General features: G+C 52.6%; 9 protein-coding genes across 9 annotated transcripts; 7 read left to right on the top strand and 2 right to left on the bottom strand.

Moving 5' to 3' along the window:
• Positions 1 to 1,411: 1,411 nt before the first annotated feature.
• On the top strand, positions 1,412 to 2,908 carry J4E88_006078 (uncharacterized protein; the record flags this gene model as incomplete). Its single annotated transcript, XM_049399708.1, has 1 exon — positions 1,412 to 2,908. The coding sequence occupies one exon, from the start codon at positions 1,412 to 1,414 to the stop codon at positions 2,906 to 2,908; it is 1,497 nt and encodes a 498-aa protein (XP_049254721.1).
• Positions 2,909 to 3,423: 515 nt separating this feature from the next.
• J4E88_006077 (uncharacterized protein) lies at positions 3,424 to 4,049 on the top strand (the record flags this gene model as incomplete). Its single annotated transcript, XM_049399707.1, has 2 exons — positions 3,424 to 3,591; positions 3,705 to 4,049. The coding sequence occupies 2 exons, from the start codon at positions 3,424 to 3,426 to the stop codon at positions 4,047 to 4,049; spliced, it is 513 nt and encodes a 170-aa protein (XP_049254720.1).
• A 565-nt stretch (positions 4,050 to 4,614) lies between these two features.
• Positions 4,615 to 6,471, top strand: J4E88_006076 (uncharacterized protein; the record flags this gene model as incomplete). The annotated part of the gene is made up of 1 exon (XM_049399706.1): positions 4,615 to 6,471. One exon carries the CDS (start codon positions 4,615 to 4,617, stop codon positions 6,469 to 6,471), a length of 1,857 nt encoding a protein of 618 aa, XP_049254719.1.
• A 343-nt stretch (positions 6,472 to 6,814) lies between these two features.
• J4E88_006075 (uncharacterized protein) lies at positions 6,815 to 7,608 on the bottom strand (the record flags this gene model as incomplete). The annotated part of the gene is made up of 4 exons (XM_049399705.1): positions 6,815 to 7,179; positions 7,231 to 7,314; positions 7,413 to 7,426; positions 7,571 to 7,608. The coding sequence occupies 4 exons, from the start codon at positions 7,606 to 7,608 to the stop codon at positions 6,815 to 6,817; spliced, it is 501 nt and encodes a 166-aa protein (XP_049254718.1).
• Positions 7,609 to 7,929: 321 nt separating this feature from the next.
• Positions 7,930 to 8,745, top strand: J4E88_006074 (uncharacterized protein; the record flags this gene model as incomplete). The annotated part of the gene is made up of 1 exon (XM_049399704.1): positions 7,930 to 8,745. One exon carries the CDS (start codon positions 7,930 to 7,932, stop codon positions 8,743 to 8,745), a length of 816 nt encoding a protein of 271 aa, XP_049254717.1.
• A 428-nt stretch (positions 8,746 to 9,173) lies between these two features.
• On the top strand, positions 9,174 to 10,739 carry J4E88_006073 (uncharacterized protein; the record flags this gene model as incomplete). Its single annotated transcript, XM_049399703.1, has 2 exons — positions 9,174 to 9,430; positions 9,476 to 10,739. The coding sequence occupies 2 exons, from the start codon at positions 9,174 to 9,176 to the stop codon at positions 10,737 to 10,739; spliced, it is 1,521 nt and encodes a 506-aa protein (XP_049254716.1).
• A 1,303-nt stretch (positions 10,740 to 12,042) lies between these two features.
• J4E88_006072 (uncharacterized protein) lies at positions 12,043 to 12,839 on the top strand (the record flags this gene model as incomplete). Its single annotated transcript, XM_049399702.1, has 2 exons — positions 12,043 to 12,051; positions 12,201 to 12,839. The coding sequence occupies 2 exons, from the start codon at positions 12,043 to 12,045 to the stop codon at positions 12,837 to 12,839; spliced, it is 648 nt and encodes a 215-aa protein (XP_049254715.1).
• A 198-nt stretch (positions 12,840 to 13,037) lies between these two features.
• J4E88_006071 (uncharacterized protein) lies at positions 13,038 to 14,703 on the bottom strand (the record flags this gene model as incomplete). The annotated part of the gene is made up of 4 exons (XM_049399701.1): positions 13,038 to 13,468; positions 13,522 to 13,716; positions 13,826 to 14,370; positions 14,522 to 14,703. The coding sequence occupies 4 exons, from the start codon at positions 14,701 to 14,703 to the stop codon at positions 13,038 to 13,040; spliced, it is 1,353 nt and encodes a 450-aa protein (XP_049254714.1).
• A 4,158-nt stretch (positions 14,704 to 18,861) lies between these two features.
• Positions 18,862 to 20,561, top strand: J4E88_006070 (uncharacterized protein; the record flags this gene model as incomplete). Its single annotated transcript, XM_049399700.1, has 4 exons — positions 18,862 to 18,969; positions 19,023 to 19,522; positions 19,579 to 19,989; positions 20,036 to 20,561. The coding sequence occupies 4 exons, from the start codon at positions 18,862 to 18,864 to the stop codon at positions 20,559 to 20,561; spliced, it is 1,545 nt and encodes a 514-aa protein (XP_049254713.1).
• Positions 20,562 to 20,593: the final 32 nt, after the last annotated feature.

Here is a 20,593-nt window from a genome sequence, read left to right as displayed (position 1 = left end):
CACATTCTCCAGATCGTGGCTGGCTTGCAGCTTGAGTTCCGCGGCGATTTCTGAAATGTTTTGTGGGCAAACAATTAAAGTTTGTGCTCCTCGGCTGCAAACATCCTTTGCGTCGCGGAGATTCCACTACTTTCAAATGCTACTCCCTGCTCCTATCATCTTAACCTTTCCAGGGCAAATACATCTCCCGATCTATGCGACCTCATTGTCGGCTACCGGCTTCGCTGTCAATACGCTGTAGTGTCACGTTGCTCACCTCACGGCATCACGAGCTCGAGAAGTGATCCCTACACTCAGATCCGCCCCTGATTACACCACATTACTTTCCTCCTGTCGAATTTGAGAAACTGTCTTATCTGCAGCAAGCTTAGGCGCGAAGAAAGCTGCCGGTCGCCATACTTCCTAGACACTAAGGCCAATCCCGCGTCGCCTCTGCCAATCACCGAAGCCAACCCTCCACCTACCCCTGCTTGGGGTTACAGCCAACAAGCAGCGGTCTTCGTGAGATACAACACTACTGCGTCTGCTGAGTTACCCATCTCCTGGCTGTACCACAATCTGAGCCAGCTTTCCCTGCTAAGCAGTACTTACAGCTCACGTTTAGGCATCGGATTTGAATGAGGACTGTGGTTCCCAAGTCGGTTTTGAGGGTACCTAGCGCCAGATTGCAGTCATGATGTCGTCTGCTTCGACAGAAAATCTCTTGAACTCGTTTCCAATGTTCGGGAATACCAGATGGAGTGTTCTTGAATATACTGGGGCGTTGGGAGAGACGTGTAAGATGAACACAAGCGTGTCGTCCGAGTCGCTCAAGCGCAATTCAACGGCCTCGACGCAGGACGAAAACACCCCGCCGACCACTGCAGGGACTCCACCGACTGGCTATGGCTTGTCATCACCGGTGCACTTTATAGACGAGTCTGGGTGCCAACGAAGACGCAAAGGCTCTTTCCTCAACCATACCCCACGACATTTCGAAATGCGGTCGTCAAAGCCACTCGACGTGTACCAACCTTCCAGAAGTTTCAAAGAGAACTACTCGCGTCCAAGAACGTCTCAAGGGTTTCGTTCACCCAGCAACAATCGTATCGCTGCAAGTCCACGTGCTTGTAGCTCGTCAACAGCGTCACATGCTACTGGAAGGTCCACGACGATTGAGTCTCGGGAGGCAATCGAGCTTGACTCCAAGGAAATATCATCGCCGTCGTCACTTCAGGTCTATCAACCGTCAGCCAGGCCAAATCGACGCTCGTCCTCCGTTCCTTTGGCCAGAGTGCTTACTTACGAGCCTTGCTCCGCTTTGTCTTTCGAGCGTACAGGTCGCAATGCCAGTATTGGAAACGCAAGCATCCCAACCAGTCGCCCACAAGAAAAGAAGCGCCAGCGCCGCCAGACGCCATTCAAAGTAACGATGCCGAATCTGACGAATGCCGCACGACATGCGCCACTGGAGCCACTGGTAGCCAAGCACCGACGCAAGGCTAGCTATGACACCATGAGCGAGCTGCTACCTGAAATCGAAACCGAGCAAGTTGGAGAAATGGGTACTTTTGGGGTGATCCAGAGATACTTCGATAGCCAGACGGGCGGTCCAGTACCTGTATCGAAGGCGATTTGTCACGCCTACTCACCAGACCCACGAGATGTTCCCCTCCCAGTTTCACCTGAGCCTACTCTTCCAAAGTCGACCAGAGAGCCTATCGATATCTATGCCATTGGTGAGCCAGACCTGCATGAGCCGCCACCGGCAGTACCGGATCGAAGTCCAAAGCGGCTCACGAACCCAAGCTTCCCAACCCAGATCGAGCCAGCCGTCTCCACGCATGAAGAGTTTGTCTTCGTAGATGAGGAGCAACATTCGTTGTATGACGACGACAAGCAACTGGAGGGCGATCTCCACGTTCGGAAGAAGCGAATCTCAAAACGCCTTGACGTAGGACAGGCTGGCCGCGTAGGTTCCTCGCAGGTAGGACGATTGGCGCCACCAATTCTCAGCCACGATGCACTGACAGCGAGTGCTGATCTTGGTCTGAATGATCTCAGCTACTACCTGAAGCATACTGGACCATCTACAGACCCTCAGTCTACGGCACAACCGCGCAAGCAAATGAAGCTGTTCAAAGTCAAACAGCGCAAGACTCTGGCTGCTCGCGTCGGATCAGTGGAAGGCTCTCCTCAGCGAGCACGCAGACAGGCGCCTATCCCGACGTGCGCCCGCGAGATGACCACATCTGGAGGCGCGCGACATCTTAGAATCGTCATACCGACCGAAAGCCCTCGCAACACTCAGCTAGTTGCTGTTCCTACATGTCAACCTCCAAAACAACGACGCTCCCGACACATCGCCATCACATTCGACGAGGAGATGCTGAATCCCCTCGCCAGCCCGAAAGTGGAGCGTATAATGGCCAGCCATGGGCGTCGTTCATTCTCCGAACCAGCTCCTGTGTCGCCGCGGAGCCCGAAGAGGCTACCCAAGTCACCAAAGCTGGTGCCTGCTGATGACCACCCACTAGCGATATCTCCCGAGCCACGGTCAAACCGAGAAGATCAGACGAGAGCTCGGAAGCTGCGAGACTTGCAGCGCATCAAGCGCAAGCCATTGCCGACGTACGAACAGAAAGAGCAGCATCCCGAGCCGGTTGCTGGAGCGTTACCGACGCCAGCTCACACGCCAGAACCTCTGTCAGATTCAGTCGCGATTGACAGTGGCCATGACGAGGTTGCCGAGGAAGAGAGTTCGATCAGCAAGATGGCACGGATGCAGGAGAGGGCCATGTTGCTGCAGAGACAGAACATGGAGCTCACAGAGGCGCTGGCGAAGATTGTGGGGCTCGACCTTGAAGATGGAGATCTGAAGCCGGAGGACGTGCTAAGAGCAATCAGGCAGGTCAAGTTCTCGCGATAAAGATAGCAATAGGTGGATGCGAGTGGGTACTCGATAAATCTGCATTGCAATTAAATATATCTTTAGTTTGTGTCTGGGTCCTGTCCATGCTTTGGTGTCGCAATAGGATCGTGACGAGCCGACACGAGGAAGCTCCTGAAGATCATGACGAGGCTTCCCTGAATGTTCCAAATATAGATCTGGTTCCTGGATGCTTGGCACACCGTCCAGCTATCGCAACGAATCGTGTAACCACCTTGCTGAGTACCCAGGCATCTTGATAATCAAACCGCTGTACTGTTCTCGTATATTCAACGTCTCAAGTATCGCTATCAAGCTCACATCAAGCTATCGGTTGCCGCGACCTTCTTCACCGCCTGCTTATCGATAAGACACCAAAAGACCCCCGCGACGCCCAATCCCGCGCGTTGGCACCAGCTGTAGAAAGACTGGCCGATAGCGTCGCAAACCTCGTCACAACTCAATTAGCCACCTGTACCTGTATCTCACCCTGCTCGAAGCAATCCATACACACGATGTCATCGACCGAAGGCCCGCTCTTCAGCTCCGAGCTCATCTCGCCCGAAGTCCTCAAAGCACTCCCAGAAGGCTACAGCTGCCGACCACTCGAGAGGAAAGACTACCACAATGGCTTCCTAGATGTACTTAGGGTGCTTACCACAGTAGGAGACATAACTGAAGAGGTACGAAAACATACCCGGCCCCATACAGCAAGCAAGACATAACTCTGCCACACCCACTCCAAAGCAAACACACGTAGCAGGAACGCACCGCTAACACATCAACCTCGCTACAGCAATGGAACAAACGCTACGACTGGATGTCCGCCCGCAACGACGAATACTTCCTCCTCTGCATTACCGACTCGTCCAATGCCATCGTCGGCACCGGCGCCCTCATCGTCGAACGCAAATTCATCCACCAGCTCGGCCTCGTAGGACACATTGAGGATATTGCGGTAGCCAAGGACCAGCAGGGCAAGAAGCTGGGTCTGAGGATCATCCAGGCGCTGGACTTCGTCGCGGAGAAGGTGGGCTGCTACAAGACTATTTTGGATTGCTCAGAGGCGAACGAGGGATTCTATGTTAAATGTGGGTTTAAGAGGGCGGGGCTGGAGATGGCGCATTATTATGGGCGGTAGATGTGTTGAGAGGGGGATAGAATGCATAGTGAGGGCGTTATTTGGAGGGATTGAAGACATGTTAGATCTATGGGATATAGACTATCGACAGAGTACAGCTAGAGCATAGAATTCTGGTATGGAGCTGCGCGTAAATGTCGTTCTCTTCAGATGCGTCTATTGTGACCAGGAGAAGTCCCCCGGATTTGCGCACCGAACCTGATGCTCTAGATGTTACGAAATGTATGCATTACGATCAATTCCTTTAACGCAAGGTGATCTAGAGCGCGTGCTGTACAGTGTTTGTTGTTGATCCCAAGGATGCTTGCCGCACTTTAGGGTTATGGTGGATCAGCTAAACCTCGATTTGCTCGCTTGCACTCTACCACCAACGCCATCATCACCGCCGCGCAACTTGAGAATCCAGGACAACGATTACTATTGAATAAGCAACTTCTCGCCGATGGCGGATGCTCATTGTTATCGCTTGAACCGCAGCAATCTGATGATCACTTGATCTAGGCGGGGGTAGAAATTTATCATTGTGGACGAGTCATTCAAGATCAAGAGATAGTTCACGGACAAGATGGCACACGATGAGCAACACGAGGATTGCGAAACCAGAACGTCACGAATTAGCGAGAAGAACACGGATCACGCAGAAATGGGAAAAGCACAATCAATAGCGAAGCCCGAAAACCAAGACTCTGCAGGCGACAAGTTCTCACCCTACGACATATCCAGTGCACCCAAGGTTTCTACCGGCCTCCCACCCGAGATATGGACCATAATGCAATCTGCGCCGGCAAATCTTGCGCCTGAGTACTTTCTCGAAACCAGTCGCGACCTGCTCGAAAACCCTAATCGAACCTCAACCCATCTTGCGCGCGCAGAGCTTTCCTACCGGAGTTTCGCAGACGCAACATACAATCCCAAGGCCAGTACCCCAGAGGAACTAGCGAGTATTGTCAAGCATCTACGACCAGAATGCCGACCGCAACTGATCGATGGAGGTATAGAAGGGTACGAGCTAGAGTACACGGTTGTACGGAAACTCATACCTCGGAATCCGAAGTTGGATGACTCGCTGATGCAGACTTGTCATCTGTTTGTATCGCATGAAGACGTTACTGTCACCAGTACAGATGGAAAGGAGGAGACTGTTAAAGCAGAGCGGTATATGGTTGTATACATTCCTCATGCTGCAACCCCAGAAGCCATTCCCTACTATCACCCCAAAGTCCGCTTGTTGGCCATGCTATATACATACTTTCCATCCACCTCTACATCATCACATACATCTCTGATATACGCACCCGGGCACCTATCTATCCATTACTCCCTCTTCCCTGGCCAACCTCTCGATAACCGCCTCTCGCGCACTGGTCTCAAGCTTCTGGAAGTCATTCACAAACACTCGCGCGGTCGGCAAGCTGGGTATAAGAAGCGCGTTCATCACGATCAAGTCATCAGCCAGAAGAGGTTTCAGGACACGTATGCATTCTTGAAGGGCAAGTATGCAAAAGATCTGATCGAAGGATGGGTGGAGCAGACGCCTGCTGAGAAACATGTCTTTGAAGACCTGGGTATTGCTGCCTTCCTCATGGAACTATGGACGGACATGTACGGACCTAACAAGGGCAGCATCAAGCATGACGAGGGCTTTATGAAAGAGGAGGAAGATGCGGCAGAGCAAAAGACCAAAACAGCACAAGCCAACTTCCCAGGCTTCGTAGACATCGGCTGCGGAAACGGCCTACTCGTCCACATCCTCAACGCCGAAGGCTGGCACGGCTGGGGTTTCGACGCTCGACGGAGAAAAACATGGGAAACCTTCCCGCCACACCACACAGAGAAGCTGCAAGAAATGCTCCTCGTACCTGAGATCCTCCAACCACCTCCCTCAGACACAAGTGCCCCCTCAACACCCCATCACAACGGCATCTTCTCATCCGGTACCTTCATAATCAGCAACCACGCTGACGAACTCACCCCATGGACACCGTTACTGGCATACCTTAATTCCTCGCCTTTCATCGCCATACCATGCTGCTCGCATGACTTTGGTGGAACGAGATTTCGCGCGCCGGCGCATGCAAAACACGTTATACCTGATCCCATGACGGCAGATTCGAAGAAGCCCAAGCAACCCTCTGCGTATGCTAGTCTGTGCAGTTGGGTATGCCATCTAGCAGAGGAAACTGGGTTTGTGGTTGAGAAGGAGCATCTGAGGATTCCTAGTACGAGGAACATTGCTGTGCTGGGGAGGGGCCCGCTCAAGCAAGAGGGACGCAAGGGTGGCCAGGCGAGTATAGAGGAGAGACTCGAGTTCTTGAGAGTATTGGTGGAGAAGGAATCAGGTGGGCAGCCGATCGGGCAGACTTGCGTTAATTGGATGCAGAGCGGTGATGGGCTGATGAAGACTGGGAAGGGCGGACATTGAGACGGAGGATCCTCTGTGCTACGAGATAATGAAGAAGTGCAAGGCGCCCTATGTCGCGTCATGATCGTTCAACCCAACATCAACTAGGTGCAGCTGACATGATCTGTGACAGGACACGCGCTCAGATGCACGAAGAGCAAATCAAACAGGATAGTTCACTGAAGGTTATGGGGTATCATTGAGGACATGGTCGTCCAGGACTGCATCATCGCAACTTAGACAAGCGATCCATTCGTAGTATCATCCGGTCATTTCGCCGTATCCGAACCCATTTTGTAATGCAGTAAAGCCCGACATGAAGATGAAACCGTATCTAGCCTTACTCCAGAAAGCCCTCAACTGCTTACGAAGCAGGAGCAGCACCGCGTCCCCGGCCGAAGCCACCACGGAACTCGGGCTTGAACTCGCCAGGGGCAGCACCCTCGGCCTTCTCGCCAGCGTCACGGCGGCGGTAGCCGTCACGGTCACCACCACGGTCACCGCCACGTCCACCACGGCCGCCACCACGGCGCTCACGGTCGTCACCGCCGCCGAGCATACCCCGGGGAGGAGCAGAGCGCTGCTGCTTGATGTGGGTCTGGGGAACGATCTCGGCGGGGAGGTGGAGCCATTCACGGAGGTAGTCGAGACCCTCGGGGGTGAGGGTGTAGTAGTACCATTGCCACGAGAAACGGGTCTTGAGGTAGCCGCGCGAGGTCAAAGACTGGCCTGTTGACTGTTAGGGGCCGACGATGACGCAGTGCAGTAGGTGGTACTGACAAGCCTTGACGACGTAAAGGTTCTTGGTGTCGATCTCGCCGTGCTTGGGAAGGTTGAAGTCCTTCTTAGCAACCAGAACTCCCTCTGTGGTGACCGTGTGTCAGCCTATCCTTATATGCAGCAAAGCCGCGAAAATATATAATTGTGCCATAGCCATGGCTCGAGTGCGCGGGGATACTAACCTCTGAAGAGGTACCTGGAGAGAAGAACGGTTAGCAAATTTGTTCAATTGTATGGAAGGGAATCAAGTGTAGCTCAGCCCATATCAAGTCGTATCATTTCGTGCGAAACTCAGAGCTCGAATGCGCCGTGGCATTGTTAGTTGTAGAGGTAGACTAACTCGTGGATCTTCTTGCGGTCGGCCTTGGGAATGAGCATCTTGACGGTTTGCGAGAAGTCTCGGGATGTCAGGAGTTGTGGTTGAAGGTCGATAAGGGCAGAAGTTCGCTGTAGAGAGCAGGCGATTTCGAGTGATGGGTGCGAAGCTAGTCTAAGCGAGCGCTATGACCAGCTGTTGCGGTTCCGCCAAGGCCCGGTCCCCAATCTTCAAGACTCAGTCGCCTGCCTCCTCACCAAACCACTCTCACTCACCAACAAGCAACTCTCACCCTAACCGGAGTTAAAACCCCCAAATAGCATTTGCAAGCGATCGCGATATTCACCACGCACGCGCGACGTACACAACACCGAGTCGCAACCATGGACGCCGCCACCCAGTCCCCCATCACTGTCATCGTCAACAGCATTCGCGGGCAGAACATCGCCTTTGCGACGCAAAAGGATGCGCCTCTTACCTCCATCTACGATACACTCTACGAGCGCGCACCATGGATCCAGAACTCACCCTACATCCTGACGACCAACTCGCGCCGCTCCGTACGTCATGACGCTGCGCCCGTGTCGTCGCTCCTGTCCTCGCCTGCAGACACTTTTCTATCCCTACGCCTCACCGTACCGCTATGTGGTGGAAAGGGTGGTTTCGGATCTATCCTGCGCGCCCAGGGTGGTCGCATGTCCTCGCGCAAGAAGAAGCAGGGCGACGTGAATGGATCATCTCGAAATCTGGACGGGCGACGCCTGCGCACAGTCACTGAAGCCAAGGTGCTTGCCGAGTACCTCGCGATCAAGCCCGAGATGGAGCAGCGGGAAAAGGAGGAGCGACGGAAGAAGTGGGAGGACATCGTGGCCAGCACCGAGCGAAAGCAAGAAGAGCTACAAAACAGCAGAGGCACAGCACGTCTTGATGGGAAGTGGGTTGAGGACAAAGAGGAAGCAGAGAACAAGACGAGAGAAGCGATTGAGAAGATGCTGATGGCACAACGAGACAGCTCAGAGGAAGAAGAGGACGAGGCCCAACCGACCGCTTCTTCGTCAAAACCTGTGCAACAACGGGCCATGTTTGGCTGGGACGACGAAGATGATGAGTTCATGAGCGATAGCGAGGAAGAGGACGAGGTCTCCGAGGAGGACGTCAAGCCAGTGATCGAAGGAAAGGGGAAAGGCAAGGCCGTCTGAGATCCGTTGCACAGCCAGAAAAGTCGCGGAGGCAATTTGATTTGAGCAGCATACAAAGGCGTTAAGGACAAGCTACACTATAGATACCCCATACCAATTAACACATTATTAGCACATGGGGCGCACACATTCCGCCCCATGAGTTCAGCATCTTTCTGGAACAAACTGCCAAAGCAACAAACTGCCATTCTCCAACTGATGTCCATTCCATTCGCTTTATCATCGCGTGTTCGCATGCTTCCATTAGCCGACGGATAACCTGCATATCAGAAAGCGGGATAGTCCCGCACTACTGTTATCGGACATCCGACCCGCCCCTTCCTTACGACTGGGCGCCTGTCATGTCATGTTATCCTTTGAGATGCCGACTTCCATGACCCGTGCCGCCATGACTTTCATCTCTTTCCCTCCTCACTTTTCCTCACATAATGGCTCTGCTGGCTAACAGATTCCCGACTGCACTTCGCATTGCAAGCAGACGCTACCCCGCACCGAGAGCTGTACCTACTCCCAGAGCAGGAATAGCATGCAAGCATGTCAGATGCTTCTCTAATTCGCCACAATGGCAGATCAGAACGAAGGAGATGAATGATGATTCGATGAGAGATCTGAAAGTCAACCAGGAGAGACTAATGAAGGATATCCACGACACATGCCAATGGGGTATAGGCGAGCCATGGGGCGAGTAAGTGGTCCAAGTAATGGATATCCATGTGGCTGACGATAGTAGAAAGCCAACGGAGACGGGTATGAAGCGATTGGCGCTGACTGATGCCGACAAGACTGCACGTGACTGGTTTGCAGAAACAACAAAGGCACTCGGCTGTGAGGTTACCGTTGACGCCATGGGAAATCAATTCGCTGTGCGACCGGGACTACGGAACGACAAACCACCTACATTTGCAGGAAGTCACTTGGATACGCAGCCTACTGGTGGACGATATGACGGCATTCTGGGTGTTACTGCTGGCGTGGAGATGCTCAGAGTGCTCGCTGACAACTGGACCGAGACCGAGTACCCTGTCGGCGTAGTCAACTGGACTAACGAGGAGGGTGCGCGCTTCCCAATGTCAATGGTTTCCAGCGGAGTTTGGGCGGGCTCTATTCCTCTTGAAATGGCGCATAACCTTCGCGAAGTTCATCCTGGAACCGCAACCATGAAATCTGAGCTCGAGCGCATTGGCTACCTGGGGAGTACACCAGCGAGCTACGAGGCCATGCCAATGGCGGCGCACTTCGAACTTCATATCGAACAGGGCCCACTTCTGGAGATGGCAAATAAGAAGATCGGAGTTGTCACTGGAGTGCAAGCTTACAAATGGATGACTATTAAAGTCAAGGGGCGAGACACGCATACCGGAACTACCGATCTCAAATCACGAGCTGACGCGCTGCTGACAGCGAGCAAGATGATCCTTCATTCTCATCGTCTTGCAACCGCCAATGCCGCACTAGCATCCACGGGTATACTCAACCTGAAGCCTGGCTCAACAAACACGGTGCCAGGCGAGGTAACATTCAGCCTCGACATCAGGGCACCGAAAGACGAGACAGTCGCGAAGATGAAGGAGCTAGTCCTCTGCGACTTCCCTAAGATCGCCGCAGGCGAAGATGTTGAAGGCTCAAACCACGGTTGCACAAGTGGTCTTCCACTCAGTGTTGAGATAGTCGAGGATTTCGACAGCCCAGCAACCAAGTTCCACGCAGACTGCATTACGTCTGTCAGCCAATCCGCGCGCAGTATTCTCGGCCCTAACCAGTCTATGGAGATGACTTCTGGTGCTGGCCATGATAGCGTCTATGCGAGTAAGCGCTGCCCGACGAGCATGATCTTCGTGCCGTGCAGAGAAGGCGTCAGCCACAACCCAAGGGAGTTCTGCAAGGAAGAGGACTGTGCACTAGGCGCTCAAGTTCTGCTACAGAGTGTGGTGAGATTCGATAGGATGAGGGATGAGAGAAGGGTTTCATGGAAGCAAGAGCCGTACACTCTATAAGTAGAGCGTAGCATCGGCAATCAAACAGTATATTGCCAATGACTCTTACGCTCGCCGAGAGATGCGAGTGCTAACACTGACGGCTACTGGGAGCGGGCGGCCTCGAGGAAGCTGCCCAGGTGGAGTGCAGTGGCGCCGCATGTGACTTAGCGCCACTGCCAGATGGGCAACGCCCGAATGCCCGGCCCCGTTGCCCCCCTTCCACATGCAACAGCTTTCACAACACACGCTCTTTTTGAGGACTGAGAGTCACTAACGATATCACTTCAGGGCTGCATTCGATAATTGAATTATGAAAGCTCTCTTCCGATCGCACCGCGCCAGAAGATTGCGTTTCAAGGCGCGTTGCAGCTGCAATTCAGCCATGCCCATCCCTGAGGCAGGCGTTCAGCCCGCCAAGCTCAGCACTCAGCATGTGCCTTCCCAATGGCCTTCGCGCTTCATTAGTGATACCGCGCTGCAATCGAATCTTGGGTGTGGCCTTGCGGAACTTGGCATCCAGGACCTGATCGCACGAACAGGTTGTCATTCTCGCGAACCTGGACATTGCAGACCAGCGTACAACACCACTGGACTATTACTCGTTCCGTACAAAGTCCTTAGGAGAAGAACCGGTCGCGATAGGTCCGTTCGGACTGCGGCTGACATTGCTGCCTGCAGGTGCTTCAACAGGCTCGCATGAGCTACCCCACGCTTAACCCAAGGTCCTACAAGCCGTCGGCATTCATGATACCCAAAGATACGAGATATAGTTAAATTGGTGGCGCTCGGCCAGACCGATGTGTTACACATGCATACTTGCGCAGGAAGGCTGATACTCTGCTCTCTCAGCTCGTGGAACAAGGATAGCCGAGGGTAGAGGCAGGTACAGCGCATGTGCACGAACCGAATTCCTCGCTGGCACTCACAACACCACAGGAACTTCTTCTATAACGCTTTACCGTAGATCACGATGCGACCAAGTCTCCGATTCCATGTTTTGAGTATCGCCGCGCTGGTCGTTGGAAAAGACATCCCCAATTCACAGGTACGGGCGACAGGAGTGCAGGTAGCGATCCCAGAGAGTCTCATCACGCCGGCTCCTGTCATACATGGCGATATATTCAAAAGATCCGTTGCGACATGCGGTTTCATTCGTGGCAACTCAGGTGAATCGATCTTCATCTTGGGAAGCAGTCAACGTCTAACCTGGAACAGAATTGCCTATCACGTGTGCGGAAAACTATAACTGCATCACTACACAGCAACTTGAGAAGGGTTTTGCATGCTGCAATAACGTTGAGTGTCTCGATAGTTGGGCTACATGCCGACCGTACGGTCAGACAGATTGTTTCGGCTATTCCCTCCCAGCCGACACCTGCTCGTCCATATATGGCTCAATTCTTCAATGGTATGCCCTCCAGAGTTTTTGTAATAGAATGAATGCTCATCTCAGTCTGTAGTTCGCAGCAAGCACAACAGTGCTTCCGCTACGCCCGCACTTCTGCCCTTGACGACACGAATACATTCTACTCCTGGGCATGTGGAACAGCTTCAGACGACATTCTCGTGCTTGCTACATCAACAGTTGAAGGAGAAGTTCTGACCGCGGGATCCGGCACCACGGGTATCGATGAATTCCTGCGATCGATCACTAGTGGGCTCCAGCCCACCGCCGGCAGCAAAACCCCAGCGGCCGGTGGTAGTGGAGGTAGTGGTGGCAGCAGCAGTAATCCGATCAGTACCACTGCCATTGCGCTCATAACGGTGGCTGGTATTGCTGTACTTGTCATCGCTTTTCTCATCGGATATTTCTGTTGGTGGCGCAAGCGGTATCAGGATAACAACGATGTTGTCAAACCGAAGAAGCAATCTCAGTTACAGTACGAGCCGACTGTCACTCAAGGTCCCCGTACCGAAGTCATACCCGCATATGGCGGGTCTCGGGATGAGATCATGGCTAAATGGAGCGGCCTGACGCCTCCCGGAGCGAATCCAAACGTGCCGCCATCTGAGGCTGCTAGTGAATGGTCTGGGCCCACTGCGAGTGAGATGCCACAGCCGATGGCAACAGTACACGAATCGGGCAGCAGCTTTGGCAACAGATTCTATGACCATTAGCTTGTAATGGCTACACGAAGACTCTATTGGCGACTTCGATGAACGTTAGGCTGAGCACGAAGGACGTGGTTAGCGAGACATTCTCAATGGACTTGTTGCGAGGTGCTTTGTAAATTGACCTAATATCTAAATTCAACCTTGAGAAAACTGTCAGCTAGTTCCAACGAACACAAGCAGCAAGCGACATTTCCCCTCATCTCACATAGAAGCTTCCCATGCCTTCCTGGTCGCATCTAGTTTCCGCACTTTATCGGTCTTGAACACCAACTTCCACTTGCTATCATCGAACAACCCCAGAAGATTACATTCATCGCCACCATTTCCGCCGCGCGACAGCCCAACCTCGTTGACAAAATTCCACTCGCGGCCGCAACGTGCATCACACTTGCACGGCACCCATTTCGAGAACCGCTTTAGCATCTCGCGTCGATTAGGGTCTACGTCTGTCATTTTGGCGATGTCAAGACTAGACTCGACGTGGAGCATGTACAAGATCGCCATCACGAATGGTTTCCGATGTATGCTGTTGCGCACGTCGCGCTTGTCTCGGAGAAGGCGCGCCCAGGCTTCGAAGACCTGCTTGTTTGATGGCTTTGGATCGGGGCCGAACTGCTCGAAGAAAGCGCTGACTATGGCTTTGTTAGTACTGCTCGGGACTTGTAGTTAGTTTCGCGCCACGTACAAGTAACCTTTTTGTCTTGGGGATCGCATCTGTCGTATATCTTTTCGTACACGTAGTATGAGTCCAGCGTTAGATGCTGCCAGTACGATGGCGCATATTCTTTGATGTACTTGGGCCCTTTGTACAATGAATAGAACAATTTTGTCACAGCAGGCTTGACGTGTGTTGCAGATGGAGTTGGCGATATGACTGGTTCTATCGCATGATAGTAGTCAGCATTGATCTACGTACTACAAGATACGACCCAGATAGGAGGCGAGTTAAGTAAAGTCCATTTCTTCGGAAACAGCGAGAGTCAACGCACTTTTCTCAGTTCCTGCCACGTTCTCCCAGCGCTCTACCATTTCTATGGTCTGCGCATCGTTGCTAAACGCCTCAGTCCGCTCCGCGATGATGCCTTTCTTGCTCGCCTCGTCAATCGCCACTTCGGAGAGGTCAGGAGGGTTGAACCTGAAGTATCCGCCCCGGCTCGCCAACTTCTTGTGCGTCAGATGAAATTTGTTCGCCGTGGTCTGAGTCTCTGTCGCAATCGAAGCAATACTCTTCGCAACCTCGGTAACCTTCTCGCCGAACCCGTGCAATGCTGGCCTACCGGTACCGATCGATACCAGTACTCGGATCTGCTTGTCAAACTCTTCTTCAGATTTGTCGAACAGCGACATCGCTTCGAGATATAGTTCGTCGATGGGATTGTTGGATCCGATACCTGCGTCAAGGAATCGTCTGGGCGCACCAGCGTGTGTGATGTCCATTGGCGCAAAGAACGATGTGGCAGCCGATGTAGCACGAGCTACCTCCCAGATCTTGACTTCGTTGTAAAAGTTGGATTGCTCGCCGGCTTTCTCGTAGCTGGTAAAGCGTATTGGACTACGACTTTCTGCTGTCATGGCAATCACGACCCTTGCTAAGTCAGCGCATGGTCTCAAGACAAAGAACCTTAGGACGTTACGTTTTACAAGCTGAGATTTTCGACCCTCTGAACCGATCGTCAGATGTGTACCCAGCTTTGGAGATCACCTGCTTGATCGCTTTCTCCATGTGTTTCGTCTTGTACCGAGGCTGAACTTTACCATTCCGAATTTTGAAAGGCAGTTTTCTGTCTTTCGGATCGAAGACGACGTCCATCAGTTCGGTGTACGCCTCAATGCACTGATCGACAGACATCTCCAGTCGACCAAGCATGATCGCAATTAAGCCTCCTGTACTCGTTCCGCAGATCATGTCGAAATAGACACAGGGCTTTGGGCTACCAACCAAGGATAGTATCTTCCTTAGCATGTACAGTGAGGCCAGACCGCGTACGCCTCCTCCGTCGAGACTGAGAAGTCGAAGATCTCCCGACATCGTCGTCATGTAGCTCGGTAATATTCGTAAATCCCAGATGCAAAGCGCATACGTCTGAGGGAAGGGTGGAACACACAGAAAGACGAGTGCTGCAGGGCTCAACAGCCAGCGCGTAAAGACCTTAGACGCAGATGTCACCGACCTGGTATGACATACCGCGAAAATCAGCTCTCGTTCCGAATTAGTTTTTCTTGATGTGAATCAGTTCTCGGCTAGATCCGCAAAGCCGCTGTTCAGCTCGAGACCGGTCGTTGAACACGGCGTTGAGCCTGGACCCCCACGATGCGACGGCTTGCAATGTCAGGCTACGATTCGTTCGTACAATCTTACATCTTCGCGTGAATGGACAACCATGAGTGGTTAGCCATGTTGTCGGGCTACACAAGGCTAAGCGGATTATGCAGAAGACCAAATGCGAGGGGCAATACTGTGGCTTTTCTTGGCAGCTGAACAATTAGAAATCGAATGACCTGAACACAACAGTCTTGAGGCGCATTTCTTGGGGCATTGATTGCGAGTGGTTGAAAGCGTAGAAGGCAAACGAGGCAATGTCACACGGCGTTCTCTGGATGCGCAGTGGTTGACTCCTCAGGAAGCTTGGCCAACAGTCTTGTCCGTACCTTGTAACCCAACTCTTCAACCGATTCCACCAAATCAATGTTGTACTTCTCACATACCAACTGTACGTTGCCTCTCTTCCAGAAACCCTCTGGACAGCAAACGATCGCCTTGCCTGTTCCGGCATACAATCCTAGTTCCAGCAGCGTGATGGGCTGTAATGCCTTGGCCTCGCCTGCGAAATAGAAAACGATAACATCGGCTGTGCGCGCGTAGTCCATTTCCCATTCAACCTGCTCTTTGAAAGGCGGGAAAGATATGTCTTCGATCCAGCTGCTGTCCCAGTCATCTCGGCGTGGGTTCAGGATAGCAATGGGTAGATCGGAGAGCAAGGCTGTGAGGTGTGCCTGCCAGTCCTGGTTGGGATCGGACTGAATAGCTCCATAGAGAATCACAGATGGCCTATCGACTAACGTTCGGATGGGGGGTTTGTGAACGATGGCTTTGGTTGTGGAAGAAGACATGTCTGATAGAAGTTGTGATGGTGCGGAGGCTGGCGCGTGCTGGCGCTCCACAATAACCGCGACTTGCTATGACATAGTGATTATGTAATCTGTTGTCCTGAAAATCAGGCGACCCTCCAACGCCTAGTTGGTACCAGCCTTGCATCCGACATCCATCGTAAACCCAGCCATTGATTAAGTACATCGGATATCCATAAGAGCGTCGCAATGTCGTAAGAAAGCAGTCATATCGAGAAACGCACTTCTAGTGTCAAGCGTGGGGCGAAGCTCACAGGGCCCGGGGTGCCAGGTGCCCGTCTGGCCAGACCTGACGTGTGTACGGATTCGCAGGGTCGCCTCCGTTACCCCCTTCATATGTGACCTGGACGGTCCGCTCGTACAGGATAGCTTCCTCGCTATCGTTGTCTCCTTTATAAGAGACGTGCCCGGTCGGCGCCTTGGCCTCTCGCCCACCCGAGGCTTTAGGAGCCACGCTAGCAAGAGGAATCTCATCGTCGCCGTCTCCTTGCGCGCCGTCTACAGTGCGCATCAACGTATCGTACTTGCGCTTGGCGTTTCCATCACTTCCCCAGGTGCGCAACCCGCGATTGCGACCTGAGGAATCTTTGTTTTCAGATCCGCGACTCTCGCCGACTAATCGCGGGGCCGCGTGTTTTAAGAAACGTCGCAGGGTCGGCAAGCAGCAGCATATGACGAACAAGTTCGATTCGACGACGCTGTATTGTGGTTAGTTTCCTGAAACCACATCAGATCAACGGAGGCCTTACATCCACAAGCACCCCACGGCTATGATCCAGGTCTGGTCCATGTCTGTCAAAGCTGGGATCAACACAATAAGGCGAATTATTGAAGTGACCATTGTGCTATATGGAGTCAGCATTGGTTCGTAGCGCGACTTTCCTTCTCGGTGGACACTCACATTGATCCAACACAGAACATGATTGTCAGTCCAATCTTCTGTTTCATCGCCATTTGCAATCCCCAGACGGTCGGAATGGGGATGGCCATCAGCATCACATCCGTCACGATACCGATCACAGCCGTAGCAATATAGATTGCCCCTCTGTTGACGCATGTTGCCGTAGCGAGCAGTAGAGGATCCCAGCTGGCTGCAATTGGCTTGCAAGCGAATATCAAACTGAAGAATATCGCTGTATACGAAGCAGCGCAGACGAAAAGGGTGATCCAAACAGCCCATTGGAAGGCGACGGACGGGGAGAGACGACTGTAAAAGATGCAGAGTGCGACCTTCGTCAGGGCTGTGCAAGGAGCATACACGACTGGTGCTGCTAGAATGAGCTGTCAAGTCGTCGAATCAGCACATACGCAACAAAAGTAGGTGAGGGAAAGAGTTGTCAGCTTACTCGCGAATAAAAGCCGTATTTCTCGATCGAGATTTCCCAGGCGTGTACACCGATACTACCGGTCGAGAATCCAGTTATCAAGAGACCTTGAGTGCCCACTGAACAAGCCCAACCAAGGAGGAGTAATGCTGGACCTCTGTCAGAAGAGTTCCTCTGCCACTGTTATTGGATATCATACCATCGTCAATCTGGAACTGCTTCATAAGCCGAATCTTGGTGTAGAGCCGCTGCCCAAGAAACGCAAGTGCCAAGATGTTCTCGACGATGAAGACCACATACGTCTCCGTCACCAGCCTCCGCTGTGGGTTCGCGAAGTCGACCTCGTAGCCATCGGGTGGAGGGATGATGGTTGTGACGCCGTTAACTGTCGCCATGACGTGGCAACCGTTGGACAAAGAACGGATAGTTGATTAATGAACAACGGTCTCGGGAGCGGCAACTAAAGAATACCCCAACGAGGGAGAGCATGTACGCCTAGGACTCTTGAAACCTTCTTCTCCAACTAGCAGGCGGAGGTGCTTCACACATAAGGTTGTGGAGGCTAGACGGCCAAGTTTGCGCTAAATTTCCAGTCCAGGGGCGGAACACATGGGGAGTGGATGTGAACGACATTCATGTCGATCGCATCGAAGTACTCGCCTGGACGTGAAGGCCCGTCTCGGTAAACTTGACCCCTTCGCCAGACCGTTGACCTCGATATGGACATGGAGGCACAATAACTACCGAGAAGGGGTCCGGGGTCTTGCTCAGATAGATATGACACCTTCATGTGATCGGGACGACCATGGCCAATGCACATTTGGCTGCTGGTTTACTGATTTCAGACCACTTCAAACTGTATATCAGGCCTCCATACTCCAGTCCACAAGACGATTCAGTGCTCATCTGGTTCATGCCCCAGTCTCCACTGAACAGATCGGATCATACGATAACCGATATGCTATGAGAGTCATGGTGAACACCTCTCAGATCCGCATTTCTGAAGCATGATAATTGGCCGCAATGCGAGCGAAGAGTCGATGCTGACGCGTGCGAAAAGGTTGAGATCTGATCCTACAGATCGAAAACGTCGAAGCTCCGACGGATAAGGCCGATACTAGCTATTCCCGTAGCTTGTGGGTCTTGTGTTCGGACCGCCCGCGGCATTGGTGCAGAGTGTGATAGGTTCCATTTTACCGTCCCGTGTTCAAGGATAATATTTGCCTATCATATCGATGAAAATATCTGGAGCCCTCGCCTCTTTTCTCAGGGACCAGAGGAGCACACCCCTCCTTAAGGCTAATGCGCACACCACGTGTTAGAACGGCAGCTGGATATGTACCCTTCTGCTATACATGTTAAGATCCGCATAAGAGCCGCCTACCTAGGCAGGAGGAGGACTTTTCAGGTTTAAATGCCAAGTTGGAGCGATATCTCTTTCGGGTGCTGTTAGCCGCTGCTGGCATGGTAACTCTGCCTGCAGCGATGGCGGCAATAAAACCCCAACCGACCCGGCATATCGGTCCAACAACATCTTTTTCGAGTGTGCTAAGTTTTAAAGTTGAGACAGCATGAAGCTCCTTGCACCGGCTATTGTTGCATCTCTGGGATTGCACGCCGAAGCTGCCCAGTTCGTCGCCCACAAGAACGAGGTTCTTGGCAGTAAGAATGACAGTTGCGTGCGTGACGGGTACTCCCTAGTCAAACTTTGACCATTGCTGACCGGGTTTAGTGTTCATCGCTGGAGGTTGCCGGACTGAAAAACATCTTTTACGAGAATGATGAACAGTACAAAAACCGAACAGCATCTTACTGGTCGGTGAGTGCTCAGTTGCAGCCTAACTGCATTGTCCAACCAGTATCTACCGAAGAGGTTTCGACTGCTGTCAAGACCCTGGGTGCGCAAAGCAACTGCAAGTTTGCGGTGCGGAGTGGTGGTCATTCGACCTGGGCCGGGTCCAACAACATTAATGATGGCGTGACACTCGACCTCGGTCTTATGAACACAACTATCTATGATGAGGCAGCAAACCTCGCACGATTCCAGCCTGGCACCCGATGGGGTGGTGTTTACGGCGCACTTGAACCTTATGGGGTTACTGTCGCGGGTGGACGAGCAAGCAGTGTTGGTGTTGCCGGTTTCTTGACCGGAGGAGGAAACTCTTTCTACACTGCGCGAAGGGGTTTTGCTTGTGATCAGGTACAGAACTTCGAGGTTGTCCTTGCGGATGGGTCAGTACTCCGTTGCATCATCGCACAATACATGGGTTGTCGCTAATACCAAGCAGCGAGGTTGTCAACGCGAACGCTACGTCCAACAGCGACCTCTTCACAGCCCTCAAGGGTGGCTCTTTCAACTTCGGTATCGTCACCCGCTATGACGTGCAAACATTCGCTGCCAGAGACCTTTGGGGTGGTGTCAGGGTTCACGACAAGAACCACACACAACAACACGTCGAAGCTTACACAGCGTGGGTCGACAATGTCGAGAATTACCCTGACGGCTCCAGCATCGTCTTCTGGAGCTACCTACCTGCCATGAAGGATATCGTCATCATTGCCGCATACGAGGATGTTGCCGGAAACGTAGCTCCCGCAGGCTTCGACAAGTTCATGGCTATCCCTGCTCTATCCGATACTACAAGGAAGGCAAGCCACAAGAACCTTACTGACGAGCTTGAGCAACCTACAGGATACCGGTATGTCATCCTGAACGCAAAAAAATGATCAAACTGACAGATCTAGTGACATCTGGTTCACCATGACTTTCAAGAACGATGCCACCGTATTCAAGTACATTGTCGACGCCCACACCAAGTTCGTCGAAGCATGGAAGGCGATCAGTACCGACGGCGACTTCATCACCCAGTGCATGTTCCAAGCTATCCCGACCACCTTTGCCGAGCACAGCAAGGAACGCGGTGGTAACGTCATGGGTCTTGATCTCGTAAAGGACAACGCAGTCATGCTTCTTTTCGACATTGCTGTCAAAGGAGAAGAGACCGAAGTCATTGCGAGAGAGGCGCTCAGGGCTGTCACCGAAGAGATGCAAAGATTCGCTGCCAGCAAAGACGCTCTGGTAGATTGGCAGTACCTGAACTACGCCGACGCGTACCAGGACCCACTTGGTAGCTACGGCTCCGCAAACGTCGCTAAGATCCGCGCTGCGGCTAAGAAGTACGACCCCAAGGGTATGTTCCAGACTCAGGCGCCTGGTGGATTTAAGATTTCAAAGGTCAAGAACTCGACTTTCACCAAGCAGGAATTGTAAGCCGCTGATGGCAGCGAGAAATGTGAGGAAGA

The sequence above is a fragment of the Alternaria novae-zelandiae genome (assembly GCF_023758075.1).
Source record: "Alternaria novae-zelandiae strain BMP 2774 chromosome Unknown scaffold_11, whole genome shotgun sequence".
NCBI classification, from domain to species: Eukaryota; Fungi; Ascomycota; class Dothideomycetes; order Pleosporales; family Pleosporaceae; genus Alternaria; species Alternaria novae-zelandiae.
The sequence above is the reverse complement of the archived record's forward strand: the minus strand, read 5'-3'. Positions and strand labels throughout refer to the sequence as shown.